General features: G+C 46.6%; 1 protein-coding gene across 1 annotated transcript in view; it reads left to right on the top strand.

Moving 5' to 3' along the window:
- Positions 1-8,271: 8,271 nt before the first annotated feature.
- PELI2 (pellino E3 ubiquitin protein ligase family member 2) overlaps positions 8,272-22,897 on the top strand; it is a 122,328-nt gene continuing 107,702 nt past the window's right edge. Inside the window, exon 1 of the mRNA XM_084835581.1 lies at positions 8,272-8,619. Coding sequence (XP_084691707.1) covers positions 8,543-8,619 — 77 coding nt within the window. The 5' untranslated portion in view covers positions 8,272-8,542. The remainder of the gene's footprint in view (positions 8,620-22,897) is intronic.

Here is a 22,897-nt window from a genome sequence, read left to right as displayed (position 1 = left end):
GTCGCGCCAACCCATGCTGCAGCATGGGTAATGATGTAAACAACGGGTGCATGTGCCGGGGCAGGAGGAGGAGCCATGATGACTTCTTTTCCCCCTGCAATTGTCTGAATACCCCCAGTGGAATAGAAACAGCTGTAGGGTGGTCACTTATGCATTGCCAAAAAAGACGAAATGTATCACCCAAAAAGAGGACGAAAGAGGACACTGATTAGCAATGTTTGCATATGCAAATATAGGTACAAATTTGGAAATAACTGTAATTTAAATAAAGGTACAATACGTCTCACCATAGTGAGGAAAGATTGTGGCCAGATGACCTGTGTTCTTGCTGCTCAGTCTGCTGTCCAGCCAGGTGCTCACTGTGGATGGGTGACTTCAAGGCCCCTGCAGCTCTCCCACCTTGCAGTTCTTTCACTTTAAACCAAACTGGGACTGGACAGCCCATCAAACATAAGACACCTTCAACAGAGGACGGTCCTCTGCCAGTTCTCCAAAACAGAGGATTGTCCTCTGTAAAGAAGAACACCTGGCACCCTACGAAGTCCATCTATGAACTGCATGACTGGAAGGGAGCCCATATGTAGGTGCCACTGGAAATAGGAGCACTGAACGGTGGAATTTGAGGGGCTTGGCAGAGGACCAGAATGAGGACAGATATTGAGAACAATGCTTGCAATGACAGTAGGAGCCACAGTATTCTAGGGAGGGAGGGAGGGAAGCAGTTTAGAGGAGCACCAATAGAGGATTAGAAGCTAGGGTGGCTGCCATGTTGAGACCAGTTGTGATAAGAGTTGCATAGTTAGTCTGAAGGAAAGTTTGTATGTTCCACACTTCAGTCTCGGTGGCATCAATTTACAAGGATTCCAGCAACAAATAATTTAATTATTGTTAGGGAAGAGGGGGGAATGTGGACAGTCATCCTCCCCCCGCCACATTTGCTCTCTCCATCCTCATTCTCAATGGTCCTGCTGAGTGCCCTTGGGTATCTGGCCCCCACGTGCATGAAGATGCTAAAGCAAGACTCCAGGCCAGATCGCTTTGCGTGTGTCTGATCGTGTTATTGGTGCACGTATGGGAAATAAAGTTAATTTGATTTAGAATGGGCAGGAGTGGAATGCCAACCCCGAGGTATTTGCATTTGGAGTAAAATGTGGAAAATATGTGGAAGCTCAATGAAGAATGTCTGGCTGGTTTCTTTTTATTCTTCCCATGGTTTACCAAAAGGTGTTGGCTTACTTTGACAGTGAGTTATGGCACAGCTTTCTTAGCGGCTGCCTCAGCCTAATAAAGAAGATAAATCTGCAATAATTCAGTTCCTGGTTTTTAATAAAATCTCATCCTTCTCCCTCCTCCCTGGAAGCCGATAGGGGAACCCTTGGAGTTTGAAGATTAGCTGCTTTCTCCTCCCGTTTCCTCCTTATCGCTGGAAATGACAGGGTTGTGTCTGCACCAGGGAAATGGAGGGCTAGATAGCATTTCAGTCCAGCAAAGCCAAAACCCCTCAGCCAAAAGCTGGCTGGTCGTCTGGGTGTCTACACAATTTGGCCAGAGCTGGAAGCCCTGATCCCTGGCAAGCACCCTGCATCCTTCTGGTTCGTTGTGTGGGCCCTTTTGTTCAGCAGGCCTCTTCACTACCTTTTCTGTGTTCTCTTCCTGTTGTGACCCACAGAAAGCTGGGGGTGAGTGGGGTGGAGCAGGGCTCAAGGGATGCAGGGGGGAGTTGGAGGACCACCAGTTTTAGCCAAATCTTTCCGCCCCCTCCTGCCCCTGCCCTTCTGAAAACAGTGGTGGAAACTACAAACACTAGAGGTTGGGATCTTCCTGCCCCCTCCTCTGATGTGAGCATAGGACAACAGGACCAGGTGTCCTAAGAACATAACAGCCCTGCTGGATCCATCTCATCCAGCATTCCGTTCACATAGTGGTCAACCAGCTGCCACAATGGGAAACTCATAAGCAGGACATGAGTGCAACAGCACACCTCTGCCCATGTTCCCCAGCAACTGGTGTACAGAGGCATACTGCCTCTGATAGTGGAGGCAGCACACAGCCTTCAGGACTAGCAGCCATCCTCCAGGGATTTGTCCAACCCCCTTTTAAAGCCATCCAAATTGGTGGCCATCACTATGTCTTGTGGTAGCAAATTTCATAGTTTAACTATGCGCTGTGTCTTCTGTCTTGTCCTCTGCCAGCTCTCCAAAACAGAGGATTGTCCTCTGTAAAGAAGGACACCTGGGACCTAATCAAGTCCATCTATGATCTGCATGACTAGAAGGGAACCTATATCTAGGTGACACTGAACAGTGGAATTTGAGGGGCTTGTCAGAGGATCAGAACTAGGACAGATATTGAGAACAGTGCTTGAAATGACAGTAGGAACCAAAGTATTCTAGGAATGGAGGGTAGCCATCACTATGTCTTGTGGTAGCAAATTCCATAGTTTAACTATGCGCTGTGTGAAGACGTCCTTCCTCTGATCTGTCCTGAATCTTCCACCAATCAGCTTCATGGGAGGACCCCATTGCGTTCTAGTATTATGATAGAGGGAGAAAAATGTCTCCCTGTCCACTTTCTCCACACCATGCATAATTTTGTACACCTCTGTTGTGTCTCCCCTCACCCACCCTTTTTCCAAGCTAAACAATCCGAGCTGTTGTAACCTTCCCTCACAGGGGAGTTTCTCCAGCCCCTTGATCATTTTAGTTCTCCAACCTGGTGCCCTCCAGAGGTTTTGGGCTACAATTCCCATCAGCCCCAGCCAGCATGGCCAATGGTTATGGCTGAGGGGAGTTGTAATCTCCCTACAATGTAATCTCCCCAGGCATTTGGGGTGGGTTAGGGTATTTTAGAAAATGTGTTTATTGTAGAATTTTATTGTTTTAAACTGTTTTATTGTATGTTGTACATCGCCCAGAGTGGCTGGATGACCAGCCAGATGGGCGATTAATAAATTTAATAATAATAATAATAATAATAATAATAATAATCCAATAAGCAGCAATTACAGTGGCCATGTGTCCTACTTTACTGAGGACAGTCCCCTATTTTGAAGGACTGGCAGAAGACAGTCCTCTATTTGAAAGCGTCCTCTGTTTGAAGGGCTGGTCCAGCCTAAGTCTGGTCTGAAGTCAAATGACCATAAGGAGGGAGAGTCCAGAGGCCTTGAAGTCACCCCTCCACAGTCAGCACCTGGCCAAAGACTGAGCAGCAGGCACACCGCTCACCTGGTCAGTCTTCTCCACTACGGGGAGATGTACTTTTATTTAAATGGCGGTTATTTCTGAATTTCCATCTCTATGCATAAATTTGCAGACATAAATGTGCCTGCTGCGTGTGAGCTCCCACTGACTGAGTTTCTGTGATGGGCAGAGAAAGTTCAGGAACATTTTAACCACTAAGAAGAAGCCCATGAGCAACATGATCACAACAGCCAAATCCTGTGAGGGAAGTGAAAGGTCAGCCTAGCTGGGTAGGAGAAATCACATATGGGTGCTGAGGACAGAAGGGGTTGTGTGTTGTTGGCAGCAGATAGGACGGGTGCCGAGCTGGCAGAGGCTAATGGCTAGGATGTCTGCATGGGAACAGAGAGGAAGGGAGGCAGGGGAGGTAAGGGTTTTGAGGGGCAGAGAGCTCAGGCAGAGTAGCTGAAGGAAGGATGGCAATTAGGAAATGAGCTGAGAAGCAGGATATTGAGGGAAGGATGTTTGGAGGAGAAGCAGAGGATTGAAAGAAAGTGGAAGAATAAGGACAGAGTTAATAAAAGGTAGTCCAAGGAGAAAGTGGGGGCTGGAGCAAAAAACCCTACCAGATCTATGGACAGGAAGAGCCATGTCCTATGGACAGGAAACGACCGAGGACTGTGCACCATGGCACCAAGTTGGCAGTGAAGTCCTAAGTTCTGTCAGGGAGTGGGAGGAGAATTTCACAAGCTGATTTGAATACTCACCAGCCCAAATCTTGACTTCAGGTCCCTAATAAATAAGTCATACAGGACAACTTCAGACATTCTGTTCTGAAAGGCAGAATGAACTGGGCTCAAAATATATCTACTTCTCTGTCATGTAGCCTACATAAGACATTAATAACTTGATTGGCTGCTTTTATCCGGGAGTCTAAAAAAGGAGAAAGATGAAGAAAAAGCGTTCCTTCAAAAAGAGAGAAAAGAAAATCAAACACTCCCCACCGCCACCTCTGCACACAACTCCCTAACGAGAAAAAGCTGAAATGCTTGTTAAGGCTGCAAAGATAAAACAGCACACAAATGACTCCAAAGTGGAGACATGGACTTTTAAACATTTTCCCTTTAAATTGTTCATAAAAGTGTTTTTTTTAAATAAAAAATAAAATAAAACTCCCAGAAGAACAAAGAACCCAGCAGTTAAGACAATCTATTTTGGTCTCAGAAGATAAAATGGAATGGAAGTGGTGGACAGCAGAGACTTTAAACTATCGTTTCCAATTGGTCATAAATTAAAGCCCAAAGAAAGTTTGCTTTGCCTCAGCTGCACACTTAGCAGCCTGATCCCCAAAACAAGCCACGGTGGATTTAAATTGACACCTCTACTTTTGATGCACTACCTAGAGACAAACTATGTGTCATCGCCCAGTTGCATGTTTCTTCTCAACATTTTTCTGTTCACTAAAAAGCCTGCTTAAATCCTGTACCCATCATGGCTGGGTGGCTGGAATTCTGTGTGGAAAAATGGCAGGAAGGGGAAGTCAGCTGTCACTGGTTTTTTGTTCTTTAAAACTCCCCCTTCTAAAAAACCCAAGATCTATATCAGCCTTTCCCAAACTGGTGTCTTCCAGATGTGTTGGACTTCAACTCCCAGCATCCTCCAGCCAGGATTTTGTAGTCCAACATGGCTGGACGGCACCAGGTTGAGGAAGGCTGATTCAGATCTTTCAATGAAAAGTATCACACAGCACAATGTTTAAAAGCCAGGTTCTGGAAAAATTCTTAAGGGCACAAACCCTATGGACATCCATATGTAGGGTGCACCCACAGGCCCCACCCTGGCTACGGGTCTGTCATCCTTTCCTTGATTACTCCCTGTATCTACTGACAATGTATCCATCCTCTCTTGCCAAGCAGGCACACAGCTTTGGATTTATCTCTGATTGTTCCCTATATCTGTTCCCACATCATATTACTGCTATGTCAAAAGCCTTGCTAAAAAAATCCTGCCCTCTTATTTCCTCTAGCTAGGCTCTGGCTCATGCTCCCTCCATCTCCCACCTTGTTGACTGCAACATTATCTTCTCGGGCCCAAGGCTTTTTCAAAATCTGCAACCAGACAGAAACTGCAGTTTGGGGGTGGAGCGGAGTTCCAAAAGCACATTTGTGCAGTTCAAAACTCGTCATATAAAAGTTGTAGAAGTTAACTCATGTAAATAGTGACTGATAATAATGTGAAAAGTAAGTAGTCCAGGTTGTCTAGAAGCTTAGACCCCTATCAAGCATATCCATTTCTCCTCTCCCTGCCAAGGACACTCCCTACAGACTCCATTGCTCCTCTCAACAGAGTGTTCTTCAGTGTTTTCTTGATGAAAGAAATTATTCTGGAACAGGGGTGGGAATATTTCTCAGCCCAAGGGCCAAATTCCATTTTGGAGACGCTCTCAGGGTTAGGTCCTGTGCAAGCTCTCCTGCTGCCTGAGGTGAGAGAGCTCACATGATGCCGCCTTGTGCCCCCACGCCCTTCCTGCAACTGCCTCACACGTCTTTCCTTTACCTTGTCACCGGTGCCCACCAGTGGTGTCGTGGAGGCAGGGCTCACAGGGATGCAGCCCGGGCACTCTTTTATGAGCAGGGACTCTGATGTCATCTGCCACCGCCCTCAGAATTCCCTGTTCCTTCTGAGCTTAGCTGTGATCCTCACTGTAGCTGTGGGGGGAATGAATCTTCCAAGCAACAATATATTGTTCCCTGTTGGAATGCAAAGTACTTGGGATGACTTGGTCTGGAAGGGGCAATTAAGACCTATTCTCTTTACCAAAGATGTGCTCCTGGTGGAGATGAAAACTCCTAGAACTGGTTTGTTGATATGAATCGACACAGCTGCTTGAAATTTTTGGACTGCCCTTGGAGACTGTCACAATGCGCTCCTGCATTTCCAAATTTACCACTACACTGTGCGTGCGTGTGTGTGTGTGTGTGTGTGTGTAGTGCAATCCAGCTGGGTGTCTGGATGTTTCTGTTGGAGGTGGTGGGGAGGAAGATATAATGAAAGAGCTTAGGGAAGGCTAATGGGTAATGTTGGGTCGCTAAGGCAGTGCTCAAGGGGGCTGTTTAAATGAGAAGGGCTGAGGGCTGTCCATGAGGGCTGAGTTGAGAGGGTGAAGCTTCCATAGAGTATCATATTTTGAAAACCTAAAATGTTTGTGTTTGAGTGAGTGAAATTTTTTTTAACACCCCTGCATTTTTTTCTGAGATGTCCAATTGAAATTCCCCTTCCTTACTCTCAGCTGCACTGTTTTTGGATCCCAGTTGAAGGCTGCATATCTTACAAGGTTGCATACTCTTAGAAGGGGGCACGGCTGTGAGGGGCCGTGGCTGTGACTGTCACAAAGGGACCCTGCACTTCTAAATTTGCCACTACACTACTAGTGCCCACCCCTCCCCTTGTCGCGCATGTCCCCAGCCCTTACCTCATCACACATGCTCCCACACTCCTTATCTCATCATGGGCCACACTTCTCTGGAGAGCTGTGCAGCTAGAAGAAGCGGCTGGCATGGCTCTCATGAGAGCCCACCCAGCCGCCCCGGTCGCTGTCTGGCTCTTGCTGGGAGGATTCTCAGTGCAAGCCAGAGTGTGGGTGGTTGAGAGCAGATGACTGTTCTCTGTTTCGCTCTGAAGATCCCCTCAGAGTGAAACTAGGGGTGCGTGGCTGCTCCAGAGCGCCCCACTGGCCACTCTCTTGCTGCAGCACTTGCCACAGCGGGAAAGTGGGACCACCGGGGCTCTCTGGAGCACCCACTAGCATCACCAACTGGGTGGCTGCTCCGGAGAACTCTGCTGGCCCTTCCCTCCCTCTGCAGCAAATGCCATGGTGGTGGCTGCAGCGGGGTGGGGTGGGGTGGCTAGCAGAGCTCTCCAGAGCACTCACTGGAGGCCACTCCTCCTGCTCTGCTGCCTGAGGCAGGTTCTTCACCCTGTTCAAGGGGAGTTGCTCCAGCCCCTTGATCATCTGGGTTGCCCTGTTCCACACCGCTCCCTTCTGTAGCGTCCCAGGAACTAGAATTCTGGGCACGCTGCCTCTGAACCCAGACGCCTACTTACCCATCACAACGAATAGCCATCGGTACTCTTTCATATGTCAACCCCCCCAGCTCTTTCAGTGCCTGTTACCACATCTTGCGGCAGAGAGTTCCACAAGTTAGGGCACAATCGCATGCTTGTTTAGACAGAAAAAAGCACTACAACTCCCAGCATGCCCCAGCTGGGCATGCTGGGAGTTGTAGGGCTTTTTTCTGCCTAAACAAGCGTAAGAGTGCACCCTTAATTGTGCTGCGTGTGTGTGAGCGAGCAAGCGAGGAAATATTGCCTTTTGTCTGCCCTGACACTACTGCCCACCAGATCCATGGGGTGAACACCCCCTCCTCTGGCTCTAGTGCTACGCTGGGGGACGACGCCGACGCATTTCTTTCCTTCCCCTTCTCCCCACACCAGGGCATGGTGCGATGTAATGAACGACGCACGTTGCGCACAAAAGGAGGATCGCGACAGCCCGACAGCCTCGGTGTCCCCGTTGCCAATAAGCGGCACGCAACAGCCCCTTCCCTTCCTACCCCGCAACACGGTGGAGGAAGGGAGCGGTGGAGGCTGGTGGCTCCTATTTCGGTGGGGCTATGCATCCATTCTGGCTTTCAGCCAGAACTCTAAATGTGCCATCCAAGGTGCTGAACCCTAACCCCCCAATAGGCTCAGCACCTCGGACAGCTCCTTTAGAGTTCTGACTGAAGCCTGGAATGGGTTGATTGCCCCACCGAAATCGGAGCCACCAGCCTCCGCTGGATGGGAGGCGCGGCTTTCAACCGGAGGCGGCGGGCCCTTTAAGAGCCTCCTCCTCTTCCTTGCCTTACTCTATGTTTACATAACAGACCGGACGATACCATCGCGGTTTTTGACGCGAAGGGAGGGGAGAGTCGCGGGGAGGCTGGCAAGCCGGATAGGGGAGGAGCTTGTCCACGCCTCCTTTCTGGGCGCGCGCGCGCCTGGGGGGAGGCGCTTGTTGGTCTCTCCCGGCCCCCCTCCGGCCGTTGTGGCTGTCGTCGCTGGGCGCTCGCCGAGAGAAAGAGGGAGACGGAGGCGAAGAGTCCGCGCCGGCGGGCGCGCGAAGCGAAGGCGGACGCCCGTTTCGCCCGACCGATCGCTCCCCGTGAGGGGGGAAAGGGCAACGGCGCTGAGGAGGCTCCGGACGGGCTCCTGATCCCTTTCCGCTTCTTTCTCTTTAGAATTATTCTTATTTTCACGTTTATTGTTGTTGCGGTTGCCCCGCATGGGATTATAGCGGCGACAGCGACGGTGGCGGCGGCCCCATGTTTTCTCCCAGCCAGGAGGAGCACTGCGCGCCCAACAAGGAGCCCGTCAAATACGGGGAGCTCGTGGTGCTGGGGTGAGTGAGGGGGCGAGTGCGCGTGCCCGGCCGTGTGCGCGGTGCACGCTTGCGCGCGTGCCCGTGTGTGTGGAGGGGCGATTGGTGAGGGTCCTGTCTGCGAGGATTTGAGGGGGGGTCCCGTTGTGAGGGGGCGTTAATTTCAGAGGGGGGTCCCGTTGTGGGGGGGGGCCGTTGTGAGGGGGCGCTAATTCCAGAGGGGGGTCCCGTTGTGGGGGGGCCGTTGTGAGGGGGCGCTAATTCCAGAGGGGGGTCTCGTTGTGAGGGGGCGCTAATTCCAGAGGGGGGTCTCGTTGTGAGGGGGCGCTAATTCCAGAGGGGGGTCCCGCTGTGAGGGGGCGCTAATTCCAGAGGGGGGTCCCGTTGTGGGGGGGCCGTTGTGAGGGGGCGCTAATTCCAGAGGGGGGTCTCGTTGTGAGGGGGCGCTAATTCCAGAGGGGGGTCCCGCTGTGAGGGGGCGCTAATTCCAGAGGGGGGTCCCGTTGTGGGGGGGCCGTTGTGAGGGGGCGCTAATTCCAGAGGGGGGTCCCGTTGTGGGGGGGGCCGCTGTGAGGGGGCGCTAATTCCAGAGGAGGGCGGCGGTGATGTGGGCGGGGGCCTGAGGGGCTCGTTTGGATGGGCTGGTTGGGGTGGGGGGAGATGCTGTTGTGAGGAGAGCATTGGAAAGCCCCCCCCGCTTTTGTGAGGAGAATGCGTATATCTGCGTGAGTGTGAGGGCGGGGGGCGTTAATTCATTCGAGAGGGGGCTCAGCTGCCTGAGGAGACGAGGGGGCTCTCGATGCGGTGCTCCTGAGGCGAGCGCGCAGGGAGCCCCTGTCTCGGGTGGGGGCGCGGCCAGGGCGTGCGTGTGACGGGGGCGCGCTAATTCGGAGTTCTTCCGTCCGTGGCCCTCGGAGTTGGGCGAGAGGGGAAGGTGTTGCTCGAGAGGGAGCGGGACTTGGTGAACCGGAGGGGCTGTGTGACTGTGTGTGTGGGGGGGGGGAGAAGAAGAGGGGCTCCATAGTCTGAGAACTGGAGGGGCGAGGGGGGAGTGAGCGGCCCTGACGGTGTAGGGAGCCGAGACTCGAGGGGAGCCTTTTCTAGGGGGCTGGAGTGACGTGGAGAAGGGAGAGAAGTATGTGTATATACATGGGGCCAGTATATATATTCGGGGGGGGACGGACTGTCCCCACGTTGAGGGAAGTGTGAGGTGTATGTGTGTGACGGGGTGGGGGCAAAAAGGAAGAGAAGCAAGTTAAAATCCGTGCTAAGATTTTCTCCTGGCTCCTAGAAAGAACTCTGGAGTGGGGAGGGGGTTGGGCTGGTGGCGCTGGAGGCCCTTGAAGTGATGGACTGTGTCTGTGTGTGTAAAGGATGCAAGAGAAAGTGTTTTACTTCGTTGTGCATCTCAGATGTGGGAGTACTTGGGGTGGGTTCCCCTGAGCGTGTTCAGGAAATGGACTTTGGGGGTGGCAGTGAGGTTGCTTCCCAATGGGAAGCCAAAAGGACTTTAGAAGAGAGCAGTTCTCGTCTTTATTTTTGTATGCAGGGAAGCCTGTTATTGGGGGAGGGGGGAGAGAGAGACTTGGTGAGGTGAGCGTGGCTGGTTTGCTGGGGGTGAGGAGTCAGGAGGGGCAGCTGGCAGGGAGGAAAAAAAAGAGGGGCTGTTGGCTGGGGAGACCCCTGTGAGAGAAAAGTCTAGGGGTATGTGGGAATAGAAGTAGAGGAGGATGGGGTGGGAGAGGCAGGAGGATTAAATTGTGTGTTTGAGGGGAAGGAGTGGCTTGTGTAAGGAGAGAATGAAGGGAGTAAGGGGAGGTGAAGGAGGGGCAGGCAGGTGCTAGTGTGCTTTATGCTGGAGGTTAACCAGTGGAGACAGATCATAAAATTGATCCACTCACATTTGGTTTTAGAAGAGGAGTCCCCATTCAGTGAGAGTTGGCAGGTTCTTCACTTGCTTACTGCTCATCCCTCTCCCACAGTCTTCTCCATCTTTTCCCTGGGGTGGAACTGTTGGGGAGAATACCAAAGAAGAAAACATCTTTAGGGTGAAGTGTGGAGGTGGTGCAGGGAACTTTCTAAACATTGGCCAACTATTGCAGTTGTTGTGCTCCTTGGTTTTGGGATGAGGGACTGGTTGCGTGGCCCTACTATTGTTCGTGGAAGGGGTTGCTTTCTGTAGATGTTTGAGGCAGCTTGTACTGGAGAGCATGTGCTTGGGCTAATCCCTGCCCCTCAGCTTAGGCTGTTTCCTTGGAGCTTGTGTTTTCCTTTGGCTTAATACATATCTGAGGGCTGGATTTCTTCTTATTTCTTGGCTGAGCCTGCTGGATTGCCAGACATAATAGTTGGGCTTGTTTCATGGGGGCAGTCACTCAGCAGAGGGCTGAGGGCCCTCTGAGGTATGTACTGTTTCAGGGCTGGGGTGGAAGGTGGGGAAGGGAGCCATCCATTGGTGTCTCATGACACAGGAGCTGCTTCCAGCTTGGATAGCTCTCAACACGCAAACTCGTAACATTCTCAAGCATGCAGTACAATGCCAGCAGAGATGTACACAAACTCTACGTTCGTCACATACAGAGGAGTGTGCAAAAGGGGATTACCCTTCTCTGCACAGATCCCAGTCTGCAGATGGCTACTGCTGTAGTGCTTTTGTAATTAAAGGTTTCGTGCCATCCACTTCCTGACTCCCAGTAGTGTATTAATTACTGCAAATAGACATTGTTTTGTTTCCCCAGATGCTTGTTGGTAGTGATGATGAACACTGGATTGTGGGATGGGATATATAAGAGATGGAGGACATGCCTACTTCAATGCCAGTTCATAGAGAGGGGGTTATCTATGTAATCAGCTTGGTGTTATGCTCCAGCCCTGCTGTTTCAGGTCGGAGTTTCTCTGCTGAGTGCCATAGAAGCTGATGCTGAATGTAAGGCATCTAAGCCCTTGTTCACTGAGCCCCAGCGAGCCCTGCAAGTGCGTTTAATCTCTATAGCTGAAAGTGCATACAGTATGCAGTGGCCAAGTGAACTTGCTTGATCAAATATACAAAGCATGAAAACTGGCTGTGTGGCAAAATCTGTTGCACAGAAAACTTACCCCCTCTATGAAATAATGCTACTGAGGACATTCCAGCTTTAGCTGTTGTTGGACATATTGGGAAGGATGCAGGATTGGTGGACTTGAAACAAAAAATAGTAGAAGAAACCTGCTCTTACTTCAGCTTTCTATTCTAGGCAAACCTCTGTATCCTGTGGTGTGGGTTTTTTAATGTGACACTGTATTTGGCAGCGCAGGGAATCTGTCAAAATCTGGTTACTAAGGAATGGATTATTCTAGCAATCACTGTGAAAATGTAACACGACTTCAAATACTTGAAAGGCTTGAGTTGTGGCAAAGCTGTTTATCTCAGCAGTTTCAGGTGGAAAAATCCATGTTAAGTTGTTAACAGCAGAGAGTAGTTTACTTGGAGTGGTGGCATGCTGAAAACAGAGGGGGACCTCAACTGTACTGTTCAGGTTGTGCCATTTCTGGAACTCCCTGTTTAATATCAAATCCTGCAGTTTAGGTGGGATAGATTCATTTCATGTTGCTTGTTTATACACAGTTGGAAGCATAGAAAGAAGGGAGCTGTTCGGGTTTTTAATAGTAGTTGAAAGTATGCAAGTACAGGATACTTGGCGGCAATTTGAACTTCAGTTCTGTTTCTAAATAATTATTATGGGATGTTTTTGCTTGCTTTCTAAGGACAAATGTATCCTTTAACTCAGTAGATTTTTTTTTGTTGCACTGTGAAATAATAAAACAGTTTTTATTCCTCTTTCTCAGTAACTTGCAGTAATGATTTTAGGATTTGTTTTGCTCTGAATTATGAATTGTGATCCCCACCCCAATAGCCTTTTGTAGAAGAATTTGGGACTTCTCATACCTTATATGTTTTTTTAAAAAATTATTTTATGTTAGTTTTGGTTCTTTGTGTTTTCCCTGCTGCTTCTTGCGCGTTGTAATTATTGGTTATTTATGCTTTTTAAAATATTTTGTAAGCTGCACTGAGTGACTCCATTTTGGAGGGGGAAAATGGGGTGCACAGAATTCATAAATAAGTAAAGGATGCATTTTAATTATAAAAGTACCAGCCACCAGCATTGATAAAATTGGCGCTAAAGAAACATTGGACTTGTTTAGTGGAGAACTTCTTCAGCTTTGCCAGGGACATATCTATTGTATATTGGCCAGATTGTAGCAAACCACATTTTAAAACACAGGGAGATATGGCTCTCATGGTACAAAATCTGTTGAGTAGACTGAGGGTGAGGGTTTGGGACTGAACCAAAACCAACTGTAGGAAAACTGTAGACGGTAAGTTGCCATTTTACTCAAAATACCTTTCTCTTCTCAGACCCCTTTTCAAGATGCTTAATCATTCAGTAGTGCCACAAATAACATAATGCTATTCCCACCCCCCTCCCCAAGAATAGGATCATTAGTAGGAAATAATCACAGAACAGCTTGAACAGCTGTTCAGTGTTCTAAAAAACCAGACAGAATAAATAATATTTGTGTAATCTTATGCTATTACTAGTGCCTGAAAATGAAGAACTCCATCTAACAAGGTTTTGAAAGAGATAATCACACCCTTGGAGGATTAGCAATAACTTGAATGGTTTGCGGTTTAGAAGTGTTAATATATCATAACAGTGTGTCTTGTGACAATTGCTGACTTATGGATATAGTAAGATGACCTGTGTAGTCATTTTTTAAATAGATAATTTCCCTTAAATAGCAAAGACTGGCTGTGCTGGAAGTAACTTTTAAAAATATGAGAGTGATAAGACTGAGCAGAATTATTTTATACTGATAGTAAAGAAATCATGTTGGACCTTCTATCTGACTGAATTGTCTCTGCCCTTCACAAGCTTTCTCACATACTGATCTGTGGCTGTATAGGAATAGTTCCCTATATGGATGTAAACTTAGGGAAAAAATAATTATGTTGGAAGAAATGTACATGCTTGCCCCCCAAAAAGCATCTTACTGCAGCCATGATTGCTTTGACTGTTAATCTGCTCACAGACTGGTATCTAAAATATTGTAATTCTGTGGCTGCTGCAAATGCATTTTCATGACCTTTCCCCAGTACTCCTGCATGAATTCTTTGTGTGAATAAGCGATGCGCCAAATCGTGTTTGGGGAAAGTTTTCTTGTATGGCTTTATGTGGCTGATATTGTAGTGAATAAAATACATGCTTCTATAAGTTGAGGGAGCAATCCTATGGCTGCTAGACGGTGGCTAGACGGCCATAGGATATCTTGTTTTCCGTGAACTGGCCTCCCTCCACTTCCTCTGTGCTTGCCCTGTCCTCTGCACTCGCAAGAGGAGTGCGGAGCAGCCGAAAAGGGGTGTGTCTGGGGGCGTTCCGGGGCGGGGAGGACGGAAATGCCTGTACAGCACATCCAATGTGTTGTGCAGTAGCCTCCTCCCCCACTCCGTCCTCCCGTGGCTAGACAGCCACAATTGGCTGTCAAGCCAAAAATGCAGGGCAGGAGAAGCATGGAGGGAATGATCGCCTCGGTGCTTCTCCTGCCCTGCATAGGATAGGTGGTCGCCTCCAAGTTCGGAGGCGGCTGCCTATCTGGATAGAATTATGCCCTAAGTCAGACAAGTCAAAATGACTAGCTGAGAAGGATGATCTCTGTGATTAGAAAGAGTGTCTAGTGGAGTTGCATTTTTCCTAAAGGGAGGTAGATAGGTAGAACTAAGTAAGTGTGTGTGTGTGTGTGTGTGTGTGAGAGAGAGAGAGAGAGAGAGAGAGAGAGACTCCTTTAGGCTATCTCTCTCCCACTTCCTGGGTTTAATTTTTGATGCAGGCTACTCTGCCTCTCAATTAGTGGGTCAACGTATTTCATATATTAGCAGGAGAATAAAATGATTCATGTTTCACAGTAGCACTAACTAATTTTGCAAATATATTTTTTCATTCAACTATTTTGATGTGGTGTATTTAATTTCAGCCAAGATGGAAGTCCTATCCTATAGGCATAGGATGCAAGAATAAAAATGAACAGGGCCAAAGTATCTTATTCTATTATTAGGCTGACCATACGTACCGTTTTAAACAGGGCAGTACCATTTTTTTTCCTATTTCCCAACCATCCCGTCTTTTTAATATAAATGTCATTTTTGTCTCATTTTTAATTTTTTGTAAAAAACTGAACGCGTTTATCATAAGGCTCTATGCTAATCAATGCGTGCAGTAAAACTACTACTGTGACGAAAGAGGAAGTTCCATTTACTTTATCCAGTCTGGGCCAGGCTTCTTGAGCTAGCAACGATCAGACGCTGCCCCCTTGCTTGTCTGCAGCGGCGGGGAATTCAAGAGGTGGTCGCTAAGCCCCATTCAGCGTGTAGGAGCCAGGAAGGTGAGTCTTACTGTTATTTCTACCATCATTCTGGCCATAGAAATTCTTTCTCTAATAAAACTTTTGTTATCTTGCTTTTTCATGAATACGGAATATTATATAACCCCATCCCGTTTTTGTCATCCCAATATCCCGTTTTTGTCTCAAGGAGATATGGTCAGCCTATCGCTTATGGCATAATGTCACTTTATGCATCACAATTTAAATATGATCGCATATTTTGATTCCCATCCTCATGCACAAAGCACTGGCTTAAAGTCAATGGACTGCATAAGCCTATAGTTTGCCTCTATAGTACAAATAAATGTTTGAAACTGACTGTTGCGTCTTGGTGCTTTTTAAAAAGCTAGAATACTTACAGTGGCCTACTGAAATTGCTCTCATCCTTTGGGGCTACTTAAATATTTAGATGACACACTCTTTGCAAACTGGTCTACCACTTGATATCCATTACCAGTATTCTATCCTCTTCAGATAATCATTTTTTACAGAAGATGCAGTATGTTAAATGGGCACTTGAGAAGCTTAGCCTTTGGATTGACTTTGTTCCTCAAGCATAATACTGTTATGCAACCAGCACCCATGTACTTCAAAAGGATTTAGAATCTGCCTTCCAGATTCTATCGTCCAGCTAAAATGGTAACTGTTATGCTTCTGCTTGTACCAGTGCATGCTACTGTGCTCAGCCAGTAGTACTGCAACTAAAAAACTAACCAAAGCTGAGAATTCTCAATACAAGAATTGCGACATGCACCTTAGACCCCACAGCATCTGCAATTTGTGTCCAGTCTGCCAGTTGTGATAACCATACACAGACGGCTTCCCTAGCAGCAGCATCGATCAGGGTGCCAGAAGATCACTTCTACATTGCTGGGAACACCTACCCCACTTTTCTTCTTCCCTCTCTTCCCACCCTTCTAGACGATGGCCGCTAAAGCTTTCAGAGATAAGACACAGTCTTAACTTCTGTCTTCAATCCTGAAAATGTAGGCCACTGAGTGGAGTGCCATAGTATGATGTGAAAAGTCTAAGTTCAAATCTTGTTCCTGGTAGCTGGTATTGTTTGTATCTGTCCACAGTTACAGTTTTCAGTTCAATTCAATACTGACATGTATGGTCACCTGTGTTATTGAAATTGAATATAAGCAGGCAGTGATGGCATGGTAATCAATGAGACAGGAGCAAGTCAAAAGGAGGTTGCCTCTGCCCCATTTTTTTATGTCTGTGCTTGAATGGTCTTTAAGGAACTAGAATACACAAGTTTAATTCTTGCTGTTAGATCATATCCCCGTCTCATCTTCAGACTTGTCCATAGTTGATATGTTCTATGCAACATGCAACCTACACATTACTCCATATATTACAGAAGTCAAACCTGGAATTCCTGAGCTGAGCCCTGGCACAGGTTTACCAACTGGCTTGGCACTGACCTGCAATCAGTTCATCATAATATGCACAAAGCCACAGTCTTGATCGTGGGGTCTGATGCTGGGAGCTTTAGCAGGAGCACAGATGGCTAAAAAGGGTGATCGGAATGGGTCAGTGCTGCATGCTCTTCCATTATAGAGTTAGATCAAAATGCCCTTTTAATCGGTGTTTGAATTACAGCGGGCTTTCTGAATAAAATTCTCTTAGGCCTGATATAAAAATATGAAAGTCAAGGTGTACTTGTAATGGTTGATAAAGGATCTTTAGGATACAGATAAAAGATACTGCAGTTTGAAATGCACTAACATGCATTTAAAGTCTGGTTCAGTGAGGCATCTAACTGTGCTTCAGAATGTCTCATCCCTCCCTACTTTCCAGGTGGTATGTTTTGGAAACTATCTTCCAAAAACAACTTCTACTGCTGTGTAATGATTTTGAGCAAATTCCCACATCTTAACCGTTACTGAACAATTAGCATGCAATCAAAATAGTGATTTCTTTGGATGCGATGTTTCCGTTACTCTGGCTTGGGAAGACTTCTAACGTGTCTCAGGGCATGGCCAGGGTCATCTGTGTCCCTTGTGTGGGACCAATAATATTTAATATATCAAGCTCAGCACTCCATAATTAATCTGTGTGCTTCAGAATTCTGTGGTTATGAATGCCAGCAGTAATGGAAACATGTCATTCTGCCTTTCCAAAAGTGAAATAATCATTACTTGAGTCTCATCTGGCTGAAGAAGGACAAATAATTGTGCAACGTGGTAGTGCAATATTGAATGTTTGGTCAGCACTACAAGAATTAGTCCTGGTTAGGTTGCTTGACACAGATAATCTGAGTTCACAGAACTGTGAATTCTGTGCTAAATGCTTGCTTGACTGTTAAATGCTCATAACAGTTCTATTTGACTCTAGAATGCCCACTGAAATCCATACATTGAGCTTGTACCTGTGCTTGTAATTGCAGCGTATCAGATTGTGGGCATTTTGTGCCCTTTTTTTTAAACCTTGTAGAAATTATCAAAATATCCTACTTGACATCCATGAGGGGTCAGGTCATTTATGAGGAAGGGAAATTTGAAGCTGTACCCAGCTTCTCTCCCTGCTGTCTGGTAACCAGCCTATATAGTTCTTTCTTACCCTTGCTAGCTTGGGGAAGCAGGAAAGAAAGAATACCTCTCCTCCCGCCATACTTCCAGTTTGTAGTACCTGAGATGGAGTGGTGAGAGGGGTTTGGGGGTCCTTTCCCCTTCTTTCTTAGAGCTATAGAGTTAGACTGATTGTCAGGTGTGGGGAAGTGGGAGCGATCCCAATAGCTAGAGGTCAGAGGGTTTTTATGGCACTTGTAAACAGAAAGGGCGTTGGTGCTTAATGAAACGATCCTGGGGATAAATATTGTATGCCTAATGGTACTACGAATGGATGACAACTATCCTGACTATGCTGTTGTAGGAAACCTCACATATTTCAGAATGTATATTAACATTTTCACTTGTTGCTGTGTGTCAAATTGTAGAATAAATACTGTATTTTGAGATGTAGGAGGGTGCCTCTTCCTTTTGCGCACAAGAATTGATGGCTGTGTGACATATAGTTCAGTACTGTCACACTTGAGTATATCCAGCTTTTACTCATAGGTCAGTGGGAGTGCTCTTTTGGCAAGCTCCTACGTTGGCAATATCCTTCCTAACAGTAATAACTAAAATGTTCTCCTCCTCTCACCCAGTATTCTTGAGACAGGCAGCTTCCTCATTGCTTCTGTGAATCTGATTCATTGAACTGGAAAGGGACCAGAGGGCATCCAGTCCAGCCTCCTGCTCACCAGCCCCCCCCGACCCATCTCTGTAGCGCTGACTATTGTGCCACAACCAGAGAGCAGGTACACTGTGGAAAGGTGCCTTTTCAGCTGTGGTGGTGTCAGAGCCATTTATGCTTAAGGTTTCAGTAAAGAATGCAAATACTTCAAAGATGCTGAGCAGTAACTTCTCTTCCTGTTTTTTTTTTTTTTTTCTGTCTGCAATGACAATATATTCTGTCTACTGTCTACTGTGGGTGTTTTGAAAGAGCTCTGCTTTCCCTCAAAGGATTTGCTTCTTAAGTTATTTTATTAAAGAAATGGGGTACATTTGCATTAGTTGGTCTGAGGATAGATGGGAATTGCAAAACCTCCAGCTATCTCCAAGGAAAGAATCTGTGTATGACAAGACTTCAGATGCAGATTCGTAAGACTCTGTGCTCAGAGATAGATATATGTGTATTGTATTTCTGGCACTACATGAAAGTGTGTTTTCAAACAGTAGTGTGCCTCCTAAGAGCATTTTTTTAAAAATGTGAGACATGACCCTGAGCAAACAAAAATAAAAAGGTTTGGGGTTTTTTCAAGCAGATCTGGTTTGCTCTTATGCTCCCCCCCCCGAGCCCATGTAGGAATCAAAAGGAAAACGTGGGGTTCATAATGTGACACCACTGTTCTGTAATTATTTTTAGTGTGAAATGATAGGAATATCTCTGGGCATGATCTCAGATTTATGGTGCAAATCCTATGCATGTCTACCCAGAAGTAAGTCGAATTGAGTTCAGTGGGACCTACTCTTATCTTGTGTGTACAAGATTGCAGCCAGAGGGAGCAATCCTATTGTGATCAGCGGTCACCTCTGAACCCCGGGGGCGACCGCTTATCCACTGCAGGGTGGGAGGAGTGGTGAGGAGCAGATCTCCTCCCTGCTCCTGCCGCCCTGCTTTTTGTGGCTAGACAGCTGATTTTGGCTGTCTAGCCGTGGGACTTGGAGCATGGGGAGAGGCGGCCGGATGACACATAGGAAGTATTGTACCGGCACTTCTGACCACCCCGCCCTCAGGAATGCCTGGAGTGCGGGGCCAATCCACACTGCCTGTGAGGCGGTGCAGGAAGGGGTGGGGTGAGTTCTCCGGGAACTGACCTCGGAGTGCGGCCTCCAAGGTTGGTTCCCAGGAACCGACCAATCGGATGGCTGTCTAGCTGCTGACTAGTGGCCATAGGATTGTGCCCTTAGTTTCTCACTCACCTTTGTTCCTTGTGTTTTCCTTTCTTTGAAATAAAATCGCCAGTATCTTGGCCATTTTACCTTGATCTGCCTGTGCTAGGGAAAATAAATATTAATTGAAACAGAGGGTTTTAAACGTTGTTCTAGCAGTTCACTTCTCTTGAACTATGATTTTAGAATTTTAGAAGAGATCTAAGAGTGAAGAGTGACCTTGGGGGAGCTGGGAGTGGTGACTGCCGACAGGAAGCTCTGGCGTGGGCTGGTCCATGAAGGCGACTGACCAAATAAACAACAACAACAAAGAGTGAATGTGAACTTATCTTTGCCTCTGGGCAGAAAATGACAGTGTTGTTTTCACACAGTCTTGGCTTGAGCAATCTTATACAAGCTTTGTAGCCCTGAGGCTTGATTTTGGAGAAGGGGACTGTAGGCTTCGCTAGAATTTGCAATTTTCCAAGTCCTTTTGAAAAATGCAATGTAGGGCAGTTACAACTAGGCTAAGTCACGGAATTTTTTAAAAAGTTGGGTGATGTTAACATGTTCAGTTGCTGCATATTAAAACTGAACTTCAGAATGAGAATGCATCATGTTAACAGTGTAATGCTGAAAAGCAGTATTTGGATATTGTTGATTGCCTTATTTGGTTTACTATTTGATCACCCTATGATTATCAAAACTGAGATCTGGTTCATGTGATCACAGAGGGAAAATAAGCCATGTTGGCTTATTTTCCATCCTTGTGCATGCTGGTCACAAGCAGCCTAATTAGCTGGGTTCTCATGACATCTGAACCCGGGGGTGGGTGTGGCTGGCTGGCTGGAGTGGTTTACAGACCACCCTGAAAACCATGGCTTATTTTAGGCTTTCAGGGTCATTTGTAAACCACCCCAGCAACACCCCCTCACCGGCTTCAGATGTCATGACAACCTGTGCCAGGCTGAGAGTAATTATGCTAATTATGTGGCCTGTGGCTAGCACATGCGGGGAGGGAAAATAAGCCACCCTGGCTTATTTTCCCTCTGCGATTGTGTGAACCTACCCTGAGTGTTTCTTGTATATTGCTATTTTATTTGAATGTAATATGATGTAAATACCACACAGTTTTTGATTGTTTGGTTAAGGCCTGTGTGATCTAGTGTTTAGAGTGGTGAATTTTGACTCAGGTTCAAGCCCTGGTTCATCTGTGAACTTACTGGATGGATCCTTCTCAGTTTCTGTATCCTCTGTTTATAAAATGGGGCTAATTCTTTCCTTTACCTTCCAGATTAAGCAAGTTAAAGATTCATGTAATATATTGGAAGTAACATTAATTGTTTATGTGTATATGCTTCTGGATAATTAGGTACTCTGTCAGGGCTTCCTTTTGAATAACTAATTAACTGGGAGCATTGCATACCCTGAACGAGGCGTGTGTAAATAATAGGAGTATAACAGCCCTGACCAATTTCAGGTAAGTGGTTACAATACGAATAGCCCTTAAATTTGCTGTTTAGGATTCTAGTCCCAAAATCTGAATAGGAAAACAAAATTTTGCAAGCAGCTTCAAGAGGTCTTGCTTTGCTTTTTCAGACAGTGAAGCCTAATTCATCAAATGAACATTTGGGTTTGTAGTGGGTTTTCCATTACTTTAACAGAACAGGGTATCTTCTATACCCTGCAAGGCAACTTTAATTAGGGCATACTCTGCCCTAACTGGTTGAGACACTCAAAGGGCCTGAACTCCTGAGTTAGTTGTCTTGTCTCTGGATAATCTGTTGCTGATAATCTGTTGCTGATAATCTGTGGTTTGTGTACTGCTTTATTTCTTAGTTACATACTGTTGTAATAGCTGCAAGGGCAACAGGGTGCAGGAGTAGCTGCCCTACCAGACTTGTGAATTTAGTATACTCTTCAATTTATTGAGTGCTTTTCCATACAAGAATTTCAAGGTACCCACCAGGAAAGGTCAAATGTAGCAGCTGTTTAAGCAGAATGAAATGCCATATTAAAAATATGCAGTGTAAACCTTTCTGAAAATGCTTTTCATCTAGTGAGTTCTGATGATACCAAACAATGCACAGAAAGTTTGCCACTCATGTGTGTAGTAGAATATTTTTTGCTGTTTTAAGATTTGTTGTAGGTTTTTCTTCAGAACAGGATTTTCCAGTATTTGCCATAGTGAGCCTCTTCAAAGTAGGGCTGTGTGTGTGCGTGTGCGTGTGTGTGTGTGTGAGAGAGAGAGAGAGAGCCTGTTAACTCTTCCCAAACATAACTTTTTAAAAAGAGGAGAATTCTGAGAGTGCCTTGGACTGCAAGAAGATCAAACCAGTCCATCCTCCAGGAAATAAAGCCAGACTGCTCACTTGAGGGAATGATCTTAAAGGCAAAGCTGAAGTACTTTGGCCACATAATGGGAAGACAGGATACCCTGGAGAAGATGCTGATGCTAGGGAAAGTGGAAGGCAAAAGGAAGAGGGGCCGACCAAGGGCAAGATGGATGGATGATATTCTGGAGGTGACGGACTCGACCTTGGGGGAGCTGGGGGTGTCGACGGCCGACAGGAAGCTCTGGCGTGGGCTGGTCCATGAAGTCATGAAGAGTCAGAAGCGACTGACCGAATAAACAACAACAAACTTGTTCTTATCTCTGACATGAGAGTAGGTAAGGTTTTCTTCCCCCTGAATATGACTCTATTTTGGTTTCCTGTGGAGGGATGTGTGTGTGTGCATGAGAACAGGGGAGTTTACAGGAGGCTGCAGTGTTGGAACAATAGCACGTGCAACGAGGACAGAGTGAGTCAAGATGGAGGGGATCTCCTGACCTTGTGTACATAAAAAAGGATATTGTAGAGCTAGAAAAGATGCATTAAAGAGCAATTAACATGACCAAGGGGCTGGAGCAACTCCCCTATGAGAGGAAAGGTTACAATGTTTGGTGCTCTTTAGCTTAGAAATAAGGTATGTGTGGGTGGGGGATATGATAGAGGTAGTAGTGGATGGGGAGAAGCTTTACTCCCTCTCTCGTAATACTAGGATTAGGGGTTATCCAATGAAGCTCAATAGTGGGAGATCCAGGAAAGACAAAAGGAATTACTTCCTTCCTGCTAATGTGGCCTGGAGGTAGGAGGGGTTTTGCATTATCTGCAGTTTTACCCCAGTCCTACTTTGTCTTTGGCGCCTCTTTTCTTCAACAACATGTCTCTGCCATCCATTGTTTCCTCAGGTTCCTCATTTTGAGGCCACTCACTGTTTTGTTCCACTTGTTATAGTCAGCCTTGCTAGCACTCCTGTCTCCCTCTTTCCAGAACATACAGCCTCTTCTCATCTTAAGCACTGTAAACTTGCTTTAGAATCCAGTGATTAGCCTTTTTTGCCTCACCTACATGTGTCCTTTGGTGTATTCCTCAAGCTTAATTCTTCATCTAACCTTCCAGATTTCCATTTCCCAGTCT

The sequence above is a fragment of the Heloderma suspectum genome, chromosome 1, assembly GCF_057233095.1.
Source record: "Heloderma suspectum isolate Gila_16-S chromosome 1, 16-S_ref, whole genome shotgun sequence".
In the NCBI taxonomy this organism is placed as follows: Eukaryota; Metazoa; Chordata; class Lepidosauria; order Squamata; family Helodermatidae; genus Heloderma; species Heloderma suspectum.
Note: the sequence above shows the minus strand (reverse complement) of the source record. Positions and strands in the feature narration are given on the sequence as shown.